At 44.0% G+C, this 19,269-nt stretch overlaps 1 protein-coding gene across 1 annotated transcript in view; it reads right to left on the minus strand.

The window, feature by feature from the left end:
* Positions 1 to 19,269, minus strand: part of SRCIN1 (SRC kinase signaling inhibitor 1) — a 299,672-nt gene that overhangs the window by 104,555 nt on the left and 175,848 nt on the right. The window contains exons 6-8 of the mRNA XM_030221850.1: positions 6,315 to 7,141; positions 4,708 to 4,800; positions 3,853 to 3,896 (exon numbers count right to left, since the gene is read on the minus strand). Of these exons, the coding sequence (XP_030077710.1) occupies positions 3,853 to 3,896; positions 4,708 to 4,800; positions 6,315 to 7,141 (964 nt within the window). The remainder of the gene's footprint in view (positions 1 to 3,852; positions 3,897 to 4,707; positions 4,801 to 6,314; positions 7,142 to 19,269) is intronic.

Below are 19,269 nucleotides of genomic sequence, written 5' to 3' on the forward strand. Positions count from 1 at the left end.
GTATAATGGGAGTTAGCTGGGCTCCCTCCCGCATTCTCAATATCGGCCCCCTTATGTCTGCAGGTGTCACCTACACATAGGTACAAGTAGGTTTTTGGTGGGTTTTGGAGGGCTCACACTTTCTGCCACAAGTGTACCAGTTAGAATGGAATATGGGCCTGGGTCCCCTTCTCTACAGGCCACTGCACTGACCACCAGGCTACTCCAGGGACCTGCTTGCTGCTCTAATAGGACTGGCCATAATACCTGAAGCTGTCATAGAGGTTGATATGTACTGCTTCTTTTACATGTTTGGGGTGGGTGAGAGTTGGTCAGTAACCACTGGATGAGTAGGGGGGGGTCATGCCTTAAACCCTCCAGTGGTCACCTTGTCATTTAGGGCACCTTTTTGCGACTTAGGTGCGATTGAAACAGGTTTAGACCAAAATGCCTAACTTTTAGCCCTGGACGTTTTTGCTTTGTTCCACTATGGCAGGAAAATGTTTTGGGAATGCCCACTCCCGCCCCCTTGTGATTTGGATGCACTGCAGAGAAAAATGTCTCAAATCTGAGTTTTGAAAATTGTGATTTGGGATGTTTTTTGGAGAACAATGTCCAAATACCAACTCTATGCCATTTTTGAGAGTTTTTCTCTGTTGAAAATGAGTACCTTGGGTCCTAGGTTTGGCTGAAAATAGGGCTCAAATTTAGGATGTTAACTTACGCGTATATATTTAAGCGCTCAGCATTTTCTGAATATTGGGCCCAGAGAAACACTCTCTCTCTTTCTTGTGCTATACTGCTGTCCATGTGATCAGTCAGTACCCCCCCCCACCCCCACCTCTGCCCACCATCATGCACATGCATTTGTTGCCAACTTTTTCTCAGTTGCAGCAGATCTCTTACACTTTCATCATTCCTCTAACACCCTGGGGTTCTCAACCCAGTCCTCAGCCCACCCTAGCCAGTCAGGTTTTCAGGATATTCACAATGAATATGCATAAAATACATTTGCATGCACTAGTTGCATTGTATGCAAATCTCTCTTATGCATATTCATTGTGAGTAACCTGAAAACCTAACTGGCTGGGTATGTCCCGAGGACTGAGTTGAAAACCCCTGCTCTAATCCTTCCTACATCTTCTCAATAATACTCACCCCACCCCCTGCCCCCAGTTAACTGCATAGCTAGAAGGATAACAATTGAGTATCAATGCTGTCTGTATAGGTACTAGCAGGCACTACCTCAAATGTGTATTTAGCGCCACCTGTGTAGTGTCATTAAATATACAATACCACAGGCAGCAGTTTTAAAAAGGTTTGGCGACTGTGGGAACTGAATATTGGCCTAAAAGTGATCTTGATGGCAAAGGGATGAAGAACATCACAGATGGAGTAAGACCTACAACAGCACAGTAAGCAGGTGCAAATTGACAGGCAGGGGGAACCTAATGTTTTTTGGGAGGCAACTGTATAAATGAGTGCCTCCTTTGAGGCACTAGGATGCTGAATAGTGAAAGCCTATTCTATAATGGCATAACCTGGTATTAGTATGCCTAACATTTATGTACCCTCAATTACCCCAGCCATAAATCTGGTTGAAAGGCAGCAGAGACAAATGCAATGTACACTATTCTACAAGTTATGCATGGTAAACCACTTACACAATAGCGCTAAGGCACATAAGTGCACACTTACCTACAAAAGTGCTAGTGTTCTGTAAATTTATGTGCACAAGAGGCATGTAAGTGCAGGTGCCCAGCTATAGAATTGCTCTTTTTATGCCTTCATCTTCTACATTTCTATGTCCTCCTAGAGGAATTATGCCTATTCATTGGATTTGGATAAGAGATTTAATTACTGCCTTTCAAAATTTGAGCTCAAGGCCAGTTACAAACAGGCAGAGAAGATTCCCTGTCTAGGTAATTCCTAGATTATAATTCCACTAGGAGGAAGTTCTCTTTACTTTAAAAGGAAGCTCTGGAATAAGGGGGTATAGGATACAAGAATAACGTAAGGATATACTTTTTTTTACTGAAAAAGTGGAACAGCTTTCCAGCAGAAGCTGTGGAAATAGGTACAGTATCGGAATTGAAGAAAGCATAGGATAAGCACACAGGATCTCAGAGGAAGGCATTTCACAGCTAAATAGTTGGTATGGCTGGCAGACTAGATAGGCCATATGGTCTTTGCTATCATTTCCTTTGTTTCTATTACAGTCCTACATACGAGTATGTAAAAACTCAGGGGTACTTCTACAATGCCGCAGTATAGTTACTGCGGTGTTGGCGTGCATCAATCAGGCACTACTGCTGGGCTGCCGAAGGAGCCCGGCAAATAAGACTGTATGCCTACTCAAATATGGAGGTTGCTGATCCCAAATTGCCATTTCTAATCCTACCAAAGAGGCTACATCAGACCCTGAAAATGAGACAGAAGTTTGGTTTGAGGCTGGAATCAGACCTTGTATGAAAGACAGACAAAATCTTTTCTTTCCAAAGGGAATTCTCTCATTTGACGCCTAGGTGGCTGATTTTTGAGGCCGCCTTGGTGCACCCTTGCCCCTTATATCTTTTACCCTCTGCAGATTTGTATCCATATACCAAGCACTTGCAGTTGTTGAAGGCTTCTGCCTTTAATATCCGTACGTTTAGGGCTGGTCTTGGAGTTTGCGCTGTCTCCCTGGAGGATGTCTCTCTCTGGTTATAACTCTAGCTTGCAGTCTGTTCACCTGCAGTCCCAAAAAGCTGAATGGTCTTGTAAAGGTATATGGCTGTTTTCTCACCTTTATATTGCAGGTACGTTGTTGTCACCGGATGCTTTGGCTGCACTATATGGTGTTTCTTTGCTGGCCTCTCCCATATGGAAGGATATCTCTACCTTTCTCTCGACCTTTCAGGTCTCTAATTCTCTGCTCACTACTCCTTCAGATTTTGTTGCCCTCTGTCTCAGTATTGTAGATGTAGAAAAAAAGCATCTGTCCTTTATAAAAAACTTACAGGATTCGTGTGTTGATGCTGTTGCTGCCAATTACGGCTGTCTTGGGAACAGGGATCTCAGTCTTGATGTGTCTGATTTTGACTGGTACACTTTTTGGGTTCATTCGATGCGTCCACTAAATCAGCAGCAATTTCCCAATCCTCCTATTTTCTTTTCACAGGGCTTATTGGACACCTGCTAGAGTGGCCAGGATCACTAAAAGTCTTGATTAGCAAATGCTGGTCCTGGTCAAGAATCAGATGGATCCCTTTCCCATATGGGTTTTTACTGTAAGAACGTAAGAGCATACTGGCGACTCATTTGGGGCTAGTTGCGCCTTATTTTCAGTTGCCTGCATTAACCGTGATCTCTTATGATATTGTGCTTTTAAGAGCCTCTTCTCCTAACCTCTCTCTTTTAGAATCCGATAAAGAAATTGTTTAACATTTTGTTAGCGGTTGCTTTACATTTAATTGTTTTAAATTGGAAAATAATGTACATCTCAATTATAATGAATGGTGGAGGAACGTGTGTGTGTGATTAGGAAATATGAAACTATACTAGCCCATAGGCACCGTTGTGTTCAATCTGTCTTGAAGACCTGGGCTCGTTTGGATTCATTTGTCAGACTCCTAATAGCACTACCTGATAATTGTATAATTGCTGATTTGCTATGGGTATTGTCATGGTATGTTGTTCTGCCTTTTTATTTTTGTTATTAACTTTGCCATGGATTATTGTTACTGTTTCTTTTTGGTTGTTTTGCGTTATACTTGTAAAACCGTAATAAAAAAAATAGAGCAGTAAAAAAAAAAAAAAAAAGAAGACCTGAAGACAAGTACAATGAAGACAGAAGCCTTTGCTCTCCACAGTCAAGATTTTTTAAGTACTCACATGCAGCAGTTGCTGCTCCTTCACTGACAGATTCTATCTTCTCACTGTGACAAGGAAGATGATTTTATTAGTTAGATAAAACATAATTCATCCTCAAATCCACTCCTAGCAAAAGAGCAATCATAAGACAATATAAGTTTCAGGACAAACCAGGATTGGTGAAGGAAAGGCTTGAGACTCTATGCAGAAGAGGGCACTAATAGCATTCTTCTTGTCTAACATAAGAACATAAGAGTAGCCATACTGGGTCAGACCAGTGGTCCATCTAGCCCAGTATCTTGTTTTCCAAACAGTGGCCAATCCAGGTCACAAGTCCCTGACAGAAACCCAAATTGTGGCAACACTCCATACTACAATATCCAGGGAAAGCAGTTCCATTTTTGAACTATTACTGAGATACATATTGTAAGATATATTCCTTCTTCCTATCCTCTCCCTACTGCTGAGTGCTAATGTTCCTTAAATGCAGCATATCACATTCACAAGAAATGATTCTCACCTTTGCCAGTGTAAGACAAACAGCCTTCCTTGAGTCACATTAGAAGTAGGGGTGTGTATTTGTGTGAAATGACACTGAAAATGCCACTGACCTTTCATGTTGTTTCTAGGTTAAAATGATCCCCTCCCCCCCCCAAAAAAAATAATTCTTGTTTCCAGTATCAGAAAGAGTGTACACTTTTCTGAAACTGCCCCCAAATGAAAAAGGGGGGGGGGGTGGTAAGAAACAAATCAAAAATTTGTGTAAACATAGGAAACATTAAAATTTTTAGGCTGCACAACCCTAATGAGGAGTACTGGCCTCCCTAATCCACCCTGGTGTCGGATACAAAGATAGAATTGGATAAAGTTTCTTACCTTGGGTTCTCACTGTCTGAGCCTCGTAACAATGCACTCTGGACTAGTCCCGTCAAGCTGGCAATCTGCTTCTCCATGGCTTCCATCCGCTCCCTAAGAGAAGATACAACAAAAGGCTTTTGTTAAATGAAGACCTGTTTATCACTTCAGCAGCTGGTAACCACTGTGTGTATGATGATCCATACTCTTAAATCCCTAATCCAACCCAACTATCAGAAAAATTGTTATACAAGTTATCCATGTGTTTCTCTCCATGTCAGCTGAGTGCTATCATACTAACCCCTTACTCGGCACCCTGTTATCCTTATTACACAGCTTGAGGAACATAACTGGTAGCTGGAATTCTGCATGCAACCCCAATTGTTTGAAGTAGTGTTTACAGTAAGTACAGTTCTGGAAATTTCACAGCTCCTTGTTCACTTCTTCTCTCTTCATAGCTCCACAAAGTGTAAAAAAAAATACAGTACACCAATCAGACTTGTCCAATATAATACTGTTACTTGGTGATGGCCAAGCTCAGGAACTACAAGCCTTGTGCTACCCCCCCCCCCTTTTTTTTTAACTCTCCCAAAGCCCTAAACACAAACATGTGAGTATAATCCAGAATATTTTCTAATATTTTTTTCATGAATATTTTATTTTATTACACATTACCTTTGATGCAATATTTATTCTTTACCCTGGGCTCCTCTAGCATATTTAGGGAGTAATTCTGTAAAACAGGCTCTAACATTTACATGTTAATTACACACATAAATGTTTTGAATTATGGAGTATACGTGTGCACATAGGTGTGTAAATGTCAAAAATCCATCTCCTAAATGCTATTCTGTAAATATGCATATATCTTACATGGGTCATATTTCACAGATATAAATACACATAGGCAAAGTCTGGGTGGAACGTGGGCAGCGCTCACACTTGCATGTGTAACTTTATAGAATGCAAAAAGTTAGGCACATAGCTCCAGCACTTAGACACAAGCACTTACACCAGCTCTATAGCTAAGATAAGTGATAATGCCTAACTGCATAAGCATATTCCGGTCAATAATCAGTGCTATTTAACCAGCCAGGAATAGCTCCTGGCCAGTTACATAGCACTTAAACAGCTAAGTGCTAATATTCAACATGAGATAGCTGGTTATCTTCGTTGAATATTAGTGCATAGTGGCTAACCAGCTATATCACATGATATAACCGACTATTCACGAATATTCAGCACTTCACCGGCTAAGTTTAGCGGCCAAATCAAACCACCTAAATAGCAATCCTATCTTTGGCCACTGTAAACCTAACTGGCCAGCGCTGAATATTAACTTGGCTGATTAAGTCTAAGGCAGCCAACCCCCCCCCCCCCCCCAACCCAGATATTCAATGCCAGTCACCGGAAACAGCTTGGTACTGAATATCCAGGCTTAGTGCCGATCATGGAACATAGGCACTTAGCTCTCAAATACAATTATGTTAGGATTATATAAAGAAAAGTAGACATCTACTTTCCTTTATAGAATAGGTGCTACATAGGATTAACCTCAGTACGCATAACAACTGATGTGTTAAAAGTACACTACCAGACACTGATAATTCAATCTTGATTAAAATGACCTTGTTTCCACTTCTTTAGCTGGCATAGGAGGACTGAATCCTGATAAGGGGCGTTCTCCAGATCCTTGGAACAGTTCTGGGGGCCCTGAGGTGCTGGAATTCCTGGATTTGACTGGGCTTTCCATAAACACAGAAGAACAAGAATCTTTGCGAAAGGATTGGCGGACTGGAGATGATCTGCTAGGAGACCCTGAGTAAGGACTATGGGGACTCTGTCCCTGCTGCACATCCATTAGTCTCCCATCTGGCATCTTCTGGGGTGAAGAGGGTGGCATCCTGAATCCCATGCTGGGGCCATAGGCATCACTGTAGATCTGGGCATTTGGCTTATACAGGCTGTCTTCCAGTTCTGTCTGAAGGGCGGCAGCAGAATATGTGCTTAGGGACCTCACAGAACCTCGTTTGTAAAGCCCTCCTGGATAGGAAAAAGGATCTCCCATGCCTGCAAGAGACTGGGTGGATGTAATGCTAAGTCTACCCTCATGTACCATGCCATACGGGTCAGCATAGAGTCCTTCATTCTTTACAAGGACCATATTTTTATTGGCGAGATCTTCATCTGGTTTCACATCTCGACGTTCCAGGATTGCGCTAGGACTGGGTGAAACTCCTTGGGAAGATGGAAGGTTGGAAAGACGTTCTCCATGATGCACTGGACTGCCAGCATAGGAAGGTGGGCGTCCTCCACTGTAAGATATGCGGGACCTGGAAGGAGAAGATGACTGGAGCACAGGAGGTGGGGATCCAGAGGAGAGGTGTGCAGCAGGTGACATGTTATTTAATCGACGTGTTGGGGAAGAATCTCTGGAACTGTATACCATCTCCCTCTGCAAAAATAAAGTCATGGCAGTTAGTACACTAGTCATGAGACATTACAACTTCTAAATAAGTGAAGGAGCAGTGAAGAGCAATAGTAATATTCTGGTATAAGTGATGGAAGTTCAAACTCCAGACCTCCCCAAAAATAGTTTCCCCCAGTGGCAAGGGTCCCCATCTAAAAATCCTTTTCCTCAATATTCTCAGTCAGACCACAAGCCTCTACCACTTTAGGGGTGGGAACATACCATCCAACCTCCTTAAAGGCACAGGAGCTAGTGGAGCCAGCACAAGGGCAGTGATTGAATACCAGTGCCCAGAGATGTCTCATTATTCTCCCCACCATAGCCCCTCTGAAGTCTTCCTACCCTCCCAATAGCTCCGTTCCTTGCTCATCCCCTCTTCCTTCAGTATATCCCCTTCCTAGGTCTTTCCCTTCATACCTCTTCCCAAATCTATGGCTCCTTTCAAGATCCTCTTTCTGCCACCCCACAATCCCTTCTTTTCTCTTCTGCTCTACTATGTTTAATGTGCTGATGAGATCTTTAGGTTATAAGTTTTCTTCAGCTGGTTATAAGATTTTTACTTAAGCAGACTACATAACCATATTAATATCAGTTGGCAATACATCTATTGAGACTTAGAAGGGCATTTTCGAAAGAAACCCTCCAAGTTGCAATTTGGACATCTTTGTAAAACATCCAAATCCGGGGGCAGGGAAAACCGTATTTTCAAAACAAGATGGACGTCCATTATTGTTTCGAAAATACTGTCAGAGATGTCCAAATCCAAGGATTTTTGAAACCAAAGAAGTCCATGTCAAAAACGTCCAAATACAAGCCATTTGGACGTGGGAGGACCCAGCATTTATAGAGCACTGGCCCCCCTGATATGCCAGGACACCAACCGGGCACCCTAGGGGGCACTGCAGTGGACTTCATAAAATGCTCCCAGGAACATAGCTCCCTTATCTTGTGTGCTGAGCCCCCCAAAACCCACTACCCACAACTGTACACCACTACCATAGCCCTTACAGGTGAAGGGGGGCACCTATATGTGGGTACAGTGGGTTTGTGGTGGGTTTTGAGGGCTCGCTGTTTCCTCCACAAATGTAACAGGTGGGGGGGGGGGGGGTATGGGCCTGGGTCCGCCTGTCTGAAGTGCACTGCAGTACCCACTAAAACTGCTCCTAGGACCTGCATGCGCTGTCATGGACCTGAGTATGACATCTGAGACTGGCATAGAGGCTGGCGCGAAATATTTTTAAAGATGTTTTTTTGAGGGTGGGAGGAGGTTAGTGACCACTGGGGGAGTAACGGGAGGTCATCCCTGATTCCGTCCGGTGGTCATCTGGTCATTTCGGGCACCTTTTTGTGCCTTATTTGTAAAAAAACACGTCCGGGTGAAAACGTCCAAGTGTTCATCAGGGACGTCCTTGCTTTTTTCGATTATGGGTCAAAGACGTCCAAGTATTAGGAACGTCCAAGTCCCGCCTTCGCTACACCTCCAACACATCCCCTTGAAATTTGGACATCCTTGCGACGGACTGCAGTTGGAGACATCCAAAATCGGGTTTCGATTATACCGATTTGGACGTCTCTGGGAGATGGACGTCCATCTTCCGATTTATGTCGAAAGATGGATGTCCTTCTCTTTCGAAAATGAACCTGTTAGTGTAGCATCGCAAACTGTGTATGACAGCTTGAGAGATGGATAGCAGATCATTTTTTAAAATTAAACAAAGACCAAATTTTTATTGATTGATGAGGTTGATCAAATTTGGAATGCCACTCTTCAAGTAGATGTCTTACAATTTAAATTCGAGTCCCAACTTTCTCTCAATGAGAAAATTGCGTAGAGTCAGAAATTTGTTGGATTCTCAGGTTTTTCAATTAGTGGTTCAGAGTTTATTGGTGTTATAACTGGATTACTACAATCTGTTTTATGCTGGTAGTACAAAGCTGCTGTTGACAAGACTGCAGACCACACAAAACATGGTGGCTAGGTTGATTTTTTCGGCCCATCATGTTGAAATCTCAACATTGCCTACCAATTGAGTTTAAGATCTGCACCTCGGCTTGCAGAATATAGTCTGGTCTAGCTCCATTTTATTTAAGCTGTTATTTTATTTTCTTCAAGTCTGCCAGCAAATCTTTTACTGTTTTTTTTCCTAATCCAAAACCATATCATTCAAAAAGAGCTTACTATGCTACTCTTCATTATCAATTTGTACATATTTGGAATGCTATACCTACTGCCATAAGGAAAACAGGTTCTTATCTAGCGTTTAGAAAATGTTTAAAGAGCTATCTTTTTAGGAAACATTTAAGGCAAGATATTTAATTTAGAACTATTTTGGTATGTCATAAGGTGCTTTGTACTTTCCAAAGTTTGTTCGGCTTCTTATATTGTTATCCACATTGAGCTTTGCAGTATAAAGAAGTGGTCCTTTTATCTCACGATGCTGGTTTTTTTACTTCTAAAGAGAGGGATTTTCTTCCTGTAGAACATCCACTCATTCCTACCTTTTACATCCTACCAAAAGTCCACAAGTCCCTCACCAACCCTCCAGGTCGACCCATAGTTTTGGGCAATAGTTCAGTGCTTGAACCACTATCTAAGTTTGTAGATTTCTTTCTATGACCGTATATTCCACTTATACCCTCATTTGTGAAGGACTCTACTGATGTCATTAACCTCTTGGAAGAAGTGTCAGGAGATCTAAGTCAAGTAATTTTGGTCACTTTAGACATTGAAGCCCTTTACACGAATATACCGCAACTAGAATCACTCCTAATCACTGAAGAAACATTGAAAACAGTCAAACTTGCAGAAGGATACCCAATTATTTAATTATTGCTTTTGCAACACTGGCATTAACAAAGAATTATTTCTCATTTCAAAAAACCTTCTATCAGCAGATATGCGGCACAGCCATGGGGTCAGCCATGGCTCCTGATGTTGCGAATCTGTATATAGCAGAATTTGAGAAAATTTTTTTTATCCAACTATCAATATCAATCAAATATCATTTTGTACAAGAGATACATAAATGATGTACTCCTATTATGGAAAGGTGACGTAGATGGATTAAATGATTTTTGTAACTGGCTCAATACCTGTGACAAGAATTTAAAGTTCAAGATGGATTATGACCTTCAGCAGATTTCCTTCTTGGACATTTTGATTATGAAAACTGAATACTCACTCACTACAAAAATTTACAGGAAACCGACAGATAAGAACACATTTTTACATTTTACGAGTTTCCATACGTGTAGCTTGAAAAACAACCTCCTGTACTCCCAGTTTTTGCAACTTAAGAGGATATGTACCAATCACGATGAGTATGTAACACAGGCCAACAAGCTGTCACAATGTTTTCTGAGTAGTGGCTATCCGGAAAAATGTATAAAAAAATGCTTCATAAAGGCAAGTATACAAAATAGAGACGCTCTTCTGCCAAACCAAATCGTGGAAAGGACCAGATATGGTCTGCACTCTTTGTTTCTCACAATATGCAAAAGAATTTCAGAAAGCCATTCTCAAGCATTGGCACATACTAGAAACTCACCCTTGCTTCAAAAATATAAAACCCACTATAGCGTTTTCGAGAAGTAAAAATTTGAAAGAAAAGTTAGTTTCATCAGCCCTCCCAGATAGAGAATTGCTGGACCTAACAACATCCGACCACAAAATGTGTGGCAAATGCTCTGTTTGTAAGCATGTAATTATCAGACGTTTTTATAGACCGGATGACTAAGAAAGAGTACACTTTAAAAAGACATACTAATTGCAACACGAGTGGGGCAATTTATATTATTAAATGCCCATGTAATCTTCTCTACATAGGCAAGACGAACCGTATGGTAAAACCAGGATCATTGAGCACAAAGCTGTATAAATAGAAATATACAAATAAACATTTTTTAAGATAGAATAACTGTTGAGGGAATAGTTCTACATATTCCTCTAAGTAAATTTCACTTGTTTTCCAAAGTGACCACATGCAGCTGTACAGTGGCTGTCTCCTTACTGCCCCTTCTGGAAGTAATACTATAATTGCATTCCTCACCATGTTACTGTCAACACGTTGTACATTCCCTGCTTTGCTCTTACCGTGTTACGTCATTGAATACATTAGTGTGACGGTATACCTAGCAGCCATCTCTACTGACTCAGATTTGATGACTCAAGTGATGCTTGTACTGTTTAGATGGCGTACACTTGAGGAAACAAGTTTTATCTATTCACAGCTTTGAGGTGAGTTGGGTCTCTCCGTGTGATATTAGCTATGGGGCTATTCAGAACTTTGTAATACTTTCATTATGGCTCTTTGCTTAGAAACAAGCTCACAGAGTGCTTACGCTGCCACTTTTACCCCTCCACCTAGTAAATGTGTATACCCTGAGGTATGGCGTTAGTCTCGCAAGCACTTATTGCTTGTCAATCCGGTATAGCTTAATTAGCTTCATGTATGCTACTTATTCTTATTTGGGACTTATTCGATATTAGAAACCCTGAGAATCCTTCTTATTATCCCCCGATGGCATTAATTTAGTGTCTCAGTTAAATGTGCGGTCCCATCAAACCTATAAATGGCAAGTGACCGACTCACCTGCAAATGCGCAGTAGAGACTTCCCTCTCTGTCCCGCCCCCGCGTCAAGACGTGATGACGGGGGGAGGGGGCGGGACAGAGAGGGAAACTGCGCGGAAGGGGAGGGAGGGAACCGCTGACGTCGCTACCGCTGCCCCCCCCCCCCAAGGTAGCCGCTACCGCCCCCCCCCCCGAGTCGCCACCACCCCCCCCCCCTTCACCCGGCCCGGGCCCTCTCTTCGTTATTCAACTTACAGCAGCGCCGAAACAGCAGCAAGCAGCAGCTCCCGTTGGCCTTCCTTCACTGCCTGTGCCCCGCCCTCGCCGACGTGACGTCACACGAGGGCGAGGCACAGGCAGTGAAGGAAGGCCAACGGGAGCTGCTGCTTGCTGCTGTTTCGGCGCTGCTGTAAGTTGAATAATGAAGAGAGGGCCCGGGCCGGGTGAAGGGGGGGGGGGGGTGGTGGGGGCCCCGGGGGGGGGGGGGGGCGGTAGCGGCTACCTTGGGGGGGGGGAGGGGACATGGGAGGTCTCAGAAGGAGGGGGGCCTTGGAGCTGGGAGGGCTGGACTGAAGGGGGCCTTCCAGCTGGCTGGAAGAAGGGGGGGGGGGGCCCTTGGAACTGGGAGGGAGGGAAGGGGGCCTTGGGAGCTGGGGGGGGCCTGGGCCTGGAACTGGGAGGGAGGGAGGGCGGGGGGCCTTGCAGCTGGGAAGGGGGGAGGACTGGAGCCTTGGCGCTGGGAGGAAGGGCAGGGGGGCCCTTACAGTTGTGAGGGAGAGCCTTACAGTTGTGAGGGAGAGCAGGGGGCCTTGGAACTGGGAGGAGGGAGGGGAGGGAAGGAAGGGGGGCCTTGGGAGCTGGGGGGGCCTTGGGCCTTGGAACTGGGAGGGAAGGTGGGGGGCCTTGCAGCTGGGAAGGGGGGAGGACTGGAGCCTTGGAGCTGGGAGGGAGGGCAGGGGGGGCCCTACAGTTGTGAGGGAGAGCAGGGGGCCTTGGAACTGGGAGGGAGGGAGGGAAGGGGGCCTTGGGAGCTGGGGGGGCCTGGGGCCTTGGAACTGGGAGGGAGGGAGGGCGGGGGGTCTTGCAGCGGGGAAGGGGGGAGGACTGGAGCTTGGAGCTGGGAGGGAGGGCAGGGGGGCCATTACAGTTGTGGAGGGAGAGCAGGGCCTTGGAACTGGGAGGGAGGAGGGAAGGGGGCCTTGGGAGCTGGGGGGGAGGGCCTGGGGCCTTGGAACTGGGAGGGAGGGAGGGAAGGGCGCCTTGGGAGCTGGGGGGGAGGGCCTGGGGCCTTGGAACTGGGAGGGGGGGAGGGCAGGCAGGGGGCCTTGCAGCTGGGAAGGGGGGAGGACTGGAGCCTTGGAGCTGGGGGGAGGGAGGGAATGGGGGCCCTACAGTTGTGAGGGAGAGCAGGGGGCCTTGGAACTGGGAGGGAGGGAAGGGGGCCTTGGGAGCTGGGGGGGGAGGGCCTGGGGCCTTGGAACTGGGAGGGAGGGCAGGGGGCCTTGCAGCTGGGAAGGGGGGAGGACTGGAGCCTTGGAGCTTGGAGGGAGGGACAGAGGGGGCCTTGGAGCTGGCAGGGAGGAGGATGGCAGGGGGCCTTGCAGCTGCAACGGGAGGGGGGCCTTGGGAAAAAAAACATTCCAATACGCGCCCGTTTTAACGGGCTTAACGGCTAGTTTTCTTATAATCTGCTGGGCGTACAAAGGTTTTGATACATCTAGTCAATTTTGTCTTTATAGTTTGTAGCTGTACATTCCCAGAAGACTTTGTCGTCTTCCTGCAAATACTGCAACAACTACATACAGGTAATTTGCTTGTATTAAGTTTTTTATCATTCATTCTTACAACTCGTTTGGACAATGTCGTTTATGTAAATTTTTAATATTTAATTTATTTGATCTATACCAAAAGATGTATGGTTACTCCTATTTTTAATTCTTATTATTCAAATACACTAATGTGTTCTCCACAGATGTATAATATGATCTTTACCATGATTGTTTTTCTTTTTAATTCTTTAGTCACCATTTGCATGTTTGTAACAAATGATCATAAGTTTGCTCCTGTTTGATCCTTCAAGGATTAGATTATACATAGATTTGTTTTTATTACTGAAAGATGCTATATATTTCGTACATGTGTATTGGTTTTGATGCTAAAGTCATTCCTGCACAATTTGAGTGTGTCCATATATGCACCCGTTTATAAAAAAATTTTTACTCTCTTAAATTATTCATTTTTAAGACAGATAAAGTGGTCTTTCTGTATATATGATTCTTATTTGCAAGCTTATACTTTTGTCTTTTCGCTTATAACTGTATTATTGTTTTATCTCATATACATGTTGGACATTGTTTTTATAGTTTACATTACCCCCATGTATATGTTATGTATTGTTGTAGGGACTCCTGAGGCATACAATCGGAGTGACCGAAACACGACTCGTGTCAAGTCCAGATCGTTTCAATAAACTTTTGCTGTGAACTTTTTCTAGTCCAGTAGAAGTTTTGTTGTCATCATCTTTTTTGTCTCCTTCGCTGTGACTTTGGCTCTTTGGTTTCCAAGGGCGGAGGAGGTCAGTTTTCTTCTGTGTTTGTTGCGACCTAAATGAGGCACCATTTTTGAAAACTGATTCAAGTATCTTGGTTCCAGACCTGTTTTCTTACACTTGAAAACCGCCAACTTCCAGATTCTACTTATTTGACTTTTTATTCCTCTCAACATTCACTATGATCTCTGTGATCTGCTACTTGAAATTCCAGTAACTAAGCTGTGTAGGTTAGTGTCTCCCTGAAACAGGACAGCGTGAGGGTTGGGGGCCATTAGACTGGAATAGGTTGCCACAGTCTGAGATGCAAACCACAATAGACATGGGTTACTATTTGAATGGAAATAGCTGGATGATTAATTTTTATTAAGTATTGGTTTTAATTATTCAAAGAGGAGAGGTTGAAGTATTTATAAAGAGTAGGTGGATCGTAGGAAATGGTATGTCTACGCATAAAACTGGATCAAAAGAATCAGACTGTATTTATTGTGAAAGATGGAGTATACTTGGGATAGTTAGAATGTATATGTTAAAAAGGCATAAGATAATACACTTATTTGATCAGTTCTTGTTCTGAAATATTTTGTTAGAAGCGAGGTCAATCTCATTTTCAATTAAATTAAGAGCAATTTTATAACAAGATATGCAGTAGGAGTCTATTCTATAAAGGAAAGTAGGCACCTACCACATTTATAGAATTGTAAAGTAACTGGGTATATTTAGGTGTGAGCACTTATGCTAGCCATAGAGCTGGTGTGGCAGATAGAGAATACTGTAAGTTACATGGGTAAGTTCCACGTGAAAGTTAGCACCACTCATGTGTATTTATTATTTATTTATTTATTTATGGTTCATTTATACCCCACAGTTTCCCACAATTGCAGGCACAATGTGGCTTACATGAATTACAAAAGTAGAGAAGTACAACACATGAATTTTACAGCAGAATAAGGAGAGAACACTAACAACAATTAGGGTGACTAATAAGCAGAATTACTAATGGAGTAAGTTTTTTCAAAAAGGAACGTTTTCACTACTACTACTACTACTACTATTTAGCATTTCTATTGCGCTACAAGGCATACGCAGCGCTGCACAAACATAGAAGAAAGACAGTCCCTGCTCAAAGAGCTTACAATCTAATAGACAAAAAATAAATAAAGTAAGCAAATCAAATCAATTAATGTGGACGGGAAGGAAGAGAGGAGGGTAGGTGGAGGCGAGTGGTTACAAGTGGTTACGAGTCAAAAGCAATGTTAAAGAGGTGGGCTTTCAGTCTAGATTTAAAGGTGGCCAAGGATGGGGCAAGATGTAGGGGCTCAGGAAGTTTATTCCAGGCGTAGGGTGCAGCGAGACAGAAGGCGCGAAGTCTGGAGTTGGCAGTAGTGGAGAAGGGAACAGATAAGAAGGATTTATCCATGGAGCGGAGTGCACGGGAAGGGGTGTAGGGAAGGACGAGTGTGGAGAGATACTGGGGAGCAGCAGAGTGAGTACATTTATAGGTTAGTAGAAGAAGTTTTGAACAGGATGCGAAAACGGATAGGGAGCCAGTGAAGGGTCTTGAGGAGAGGGGTAGTATGAGTAAAGCGACCCTGGCGGAAGATGAGACGGGCAGCAGAGGTTTGAACCGACTGGAGAGGGGAGAGGTGACTAAGTGGGAGGCCAGCAAAAAGCAGATTGCAGTAGTCTAAACGAGAGGTGACAAGGGTGTGGATGAGGGTTTTGGTAGAGTGCTCGGAAAGAAAGGGGCGGATTTTACGGATGTTGTAAAGAAAGAAACGACAGGTCTTGGCAATCTGCTGGATATGAGCAGAGAAGGAGAGAGAAGAGTCAAAGATGACCTCAAGGTTTCGAGCTGAGGAGACAGGGAGAATGAGAGAGCCATCAACAGAAATAGAAAACGGGGGGAGCGGGGAGGTGGGTTTGGGGGGGGGAAATGAGAAGCTCGGTTTTGGACATATTTAATTTCAGGTGGCGTTGAGACATCCAGACAGCAATGTCAGACAAGCACGCTGAAACTTTGGTTTGGATGCAAGGTGAGATATCAGGGGTAGAAAGGTAGATTTGGGAGTCATCAGCATAGAGATGGTAGGAAAAGCCATGGGATGAGATTAATGAACCAAGGGAAGAAGTGTAGATAGAAAAGAGGAGGGGACCAAGAACAGAACCCTGAGGTACGCCGACAGGCAGAGGGATAGAAGTAGAAGAGGATCCACCAGAGTGAACACTAAAGGTGCGGAGGGAGAGGTAGGAAGAGAACCAGGAAAGGACAGAGCCCTGGAATCCAAGTGAGGACAGGGTATCGAGAAGTATGCTGTGATCGACAGTGTCAAAAGCAGCGGAAAGATCAAGAAGAATGAGGATGGAATATTGACCTCTGGATTTAGCCAGTAATAGGTCATTGGAGACTTTAGTAAGCGCAGTTTCGGTTGAGTGGAGAGAGCGAAAACCAGATTGTAGTGGGTCAAGAATAGCATGTGAGGAGAGAAAATCAAGGCAGCGGCGGTGAACAGCACGCTCAAGTAATTTGGAGAGAAAAGGAAGGAGGGAGATGGGTCGGTAATTAGAGGGACAAGTAGGGTCGAGTGAAGGCTTCTTAAGGAGAGGTGTGACCACAGCATGTTTAAAGGCAGCAGGGACAGTCGCAGTGGAAAGTGAGAGGTTGAGAATGTGACAGATAAAAGGAATAAGAGCAGGAGAGATGGCATTAAGAAGGTGGGTGGGAATGGGATCAGAGGAACAGGTGGTACATTTTGAGGAAGAAAGGAGAACTGTAGTTTCCTCAATAGTAACTTCAGGAAAGGAGGAAAGGGAATGAGGGGAAGGAGAGAGAGGGGAACGGACTAGTGGAGGGAGAGGTGGTGAGGTAGAGAAAGCAAGGTTTATCTTTTCAACCTTGTTGTGAAAGAATTCAGCAAGGGTCTGAGGAGATAATGAAGGGGGAGTTGGGGGAGGGGGCAACTTGAGGAGGGAGTTCAATGTGGTGAAGAGAAGTCGAGGATTAGAGCCAAGAGAGTTGGTCAGTTGGATATAATAATCCTGTTTGGCACGTAAAAGAGCAGATTGGAAGGAGGTCAGCATGAACTTAGTGTAGGAAATCAGCAAGGGCCCGAGATTTCCGCCAGAGGCGTTCGGCGGAGCAGGTACAGGAACGTAGGTAGCGGATATTAGAAGTCAGCCAAGGTTGGGGTTTTGTACGCCTTACAGGGCGGGTCATCAAAGGTGCAAGAGTGTCTAAGGCAGAGGATAGAGTATTGTTGTAAGAAGAAACAGCCTCGTTGACAGATGTGGATGGTGCCACAGTAGAGAGGAGGTTTGAAACATGGGAGGATAGAGATGAAGGGTCAATATCGTGAAGATTCCTAGATAAATGAGATAAGATAGGACGGGACTGGGAGGGAGGAGATTTAAGTGTGAAAGTTATAAGATGGTGATCAGAGGAGGGAAGATCAGAGGCAAGGAAACTAGAAGGTGAACAGTTGGAGGAGAAGATGAGATCAAGACAGTGACCATTTTGATGAGTGGGGGAGGTGGAGCATAGTTGGAGATTAAGGAGGACGTTAAGTGAGTAACTTGGAAATATAAGAGTTGGAAGGATCATAGCAGGAATATTAAAGTCACCAAGGATGAGAGAAGGGGGAAGGAAGGATCATGGAAGAAGGCAAGCCAGGCATCAAAGTCACTGAGAAAGGATGAAAGGGGACTTATCAGTGGGGACGATAAATGACCGCTATTCGAAGAGGCAGAGGAGAGAAAAGGCGGATAGAGTGGACTTCAAAGGAGGAAAAACAGTGAGATTGAGGTGGAAGAAGGGGTTGAAATCTGGAGGAGGGAGAGAGAAGTAGTCCAACACCGCCCCCACGGCCAGCAGGGCAAGGAGTATCTGAAAATAGATAACCGCCATGGCACAGGGCTGCGACTGAAGCAGAGTCATCAGGGCAGAGCCAGGTTTCAACATCTTCTTGAAAAGGTGATGATCAGATTGAGATTTTAGGTTCAGAGGTAAAGCATTCCAAGTCTTCGGGCTGGAGTAGTGAAAGGTAGAGGCAAAAAGAAGCTTGCATTTGACACCCCGGCAAGACGGATAATGAAGTTGGAGATAGGTGCGGGCTGTGTTGATGGCATTTCTAGGTGGGAGGTCTATTAGAGGAATCATGTGTACACCACCCTTGCACATACACGCTATGGAGGTGAAGTATTAATAGCGCTTAGATGGAAGTTTTGGCATTTGTGCATGTACAGTTTGTGCACATCCATTGCAAATACCATTATTGTAAATATTTGTGTGTGTTACAGAATTTCCCCAACAGGTATAGAACAGCATTCACAAGCTCAAGCAGTTAAATATGAACTGTCCTGGGGGTGTGTATGCATAAACGTAGGTGTTGGGAACACACAGTGCCTACTTTTATTGATACAGATGTAGGGATTTCCGGGGACAGATCAGCGATTATACTGTATTTCATAAAATACATGCAGATGTGCCTACGTTTTTTTTTTTACTAGCATATACATGCACAAAGTTACTCCTTTCTCAAAGTAGGAGCACCTTTGTGCAGCAGCTATGAAAATACAATTTTATAAAAGAGCATAATTTGCATAGGTGCCCTGTTATAAAATTCCCTTCATAAGAGACAGTCTCTTCTCTCTGGAGCTTACGATCTAGTCAGGACACATACACAAGTATTTCACTATTGACTGCAACCCAGTCTTACAGTAACAGAGGTTGCATTAAATATGACAAATCATATGTGGTAATTTCTATGAAGCTGATATCACCCAATGTAATTCATGTAGAAGCTCACAGTGGAACTTAATCTGGATTAAAATCCTGTCCCTGGGTGGAATCCTAGTGCTACTGCCTATGCCAATTGCTCTCATATGGGCTATTTTCATTCTTGCACCTGCCTAAGCCCTCATTGTATAAACATGAATACATTAGGCAATATTCCAGATCACACAGGCCCTGAGCAGCTGGTGTTTAGTACAAACA

This window comes from Microcaecilia unicolor, chromosome 12 (assembly GCF_901765095.1).
Source record: "Microcaecilia unicolor chromosome 12, aMicUni1.1, whole genome shotgun sequence".
Classification (NCBI taxonomy): Eukaryota; Metazoa; Chordata; class Amphibia; order Gymnophiona; family Siphonopidae; genus Microcaecilia; species Microcaecilia unicolor.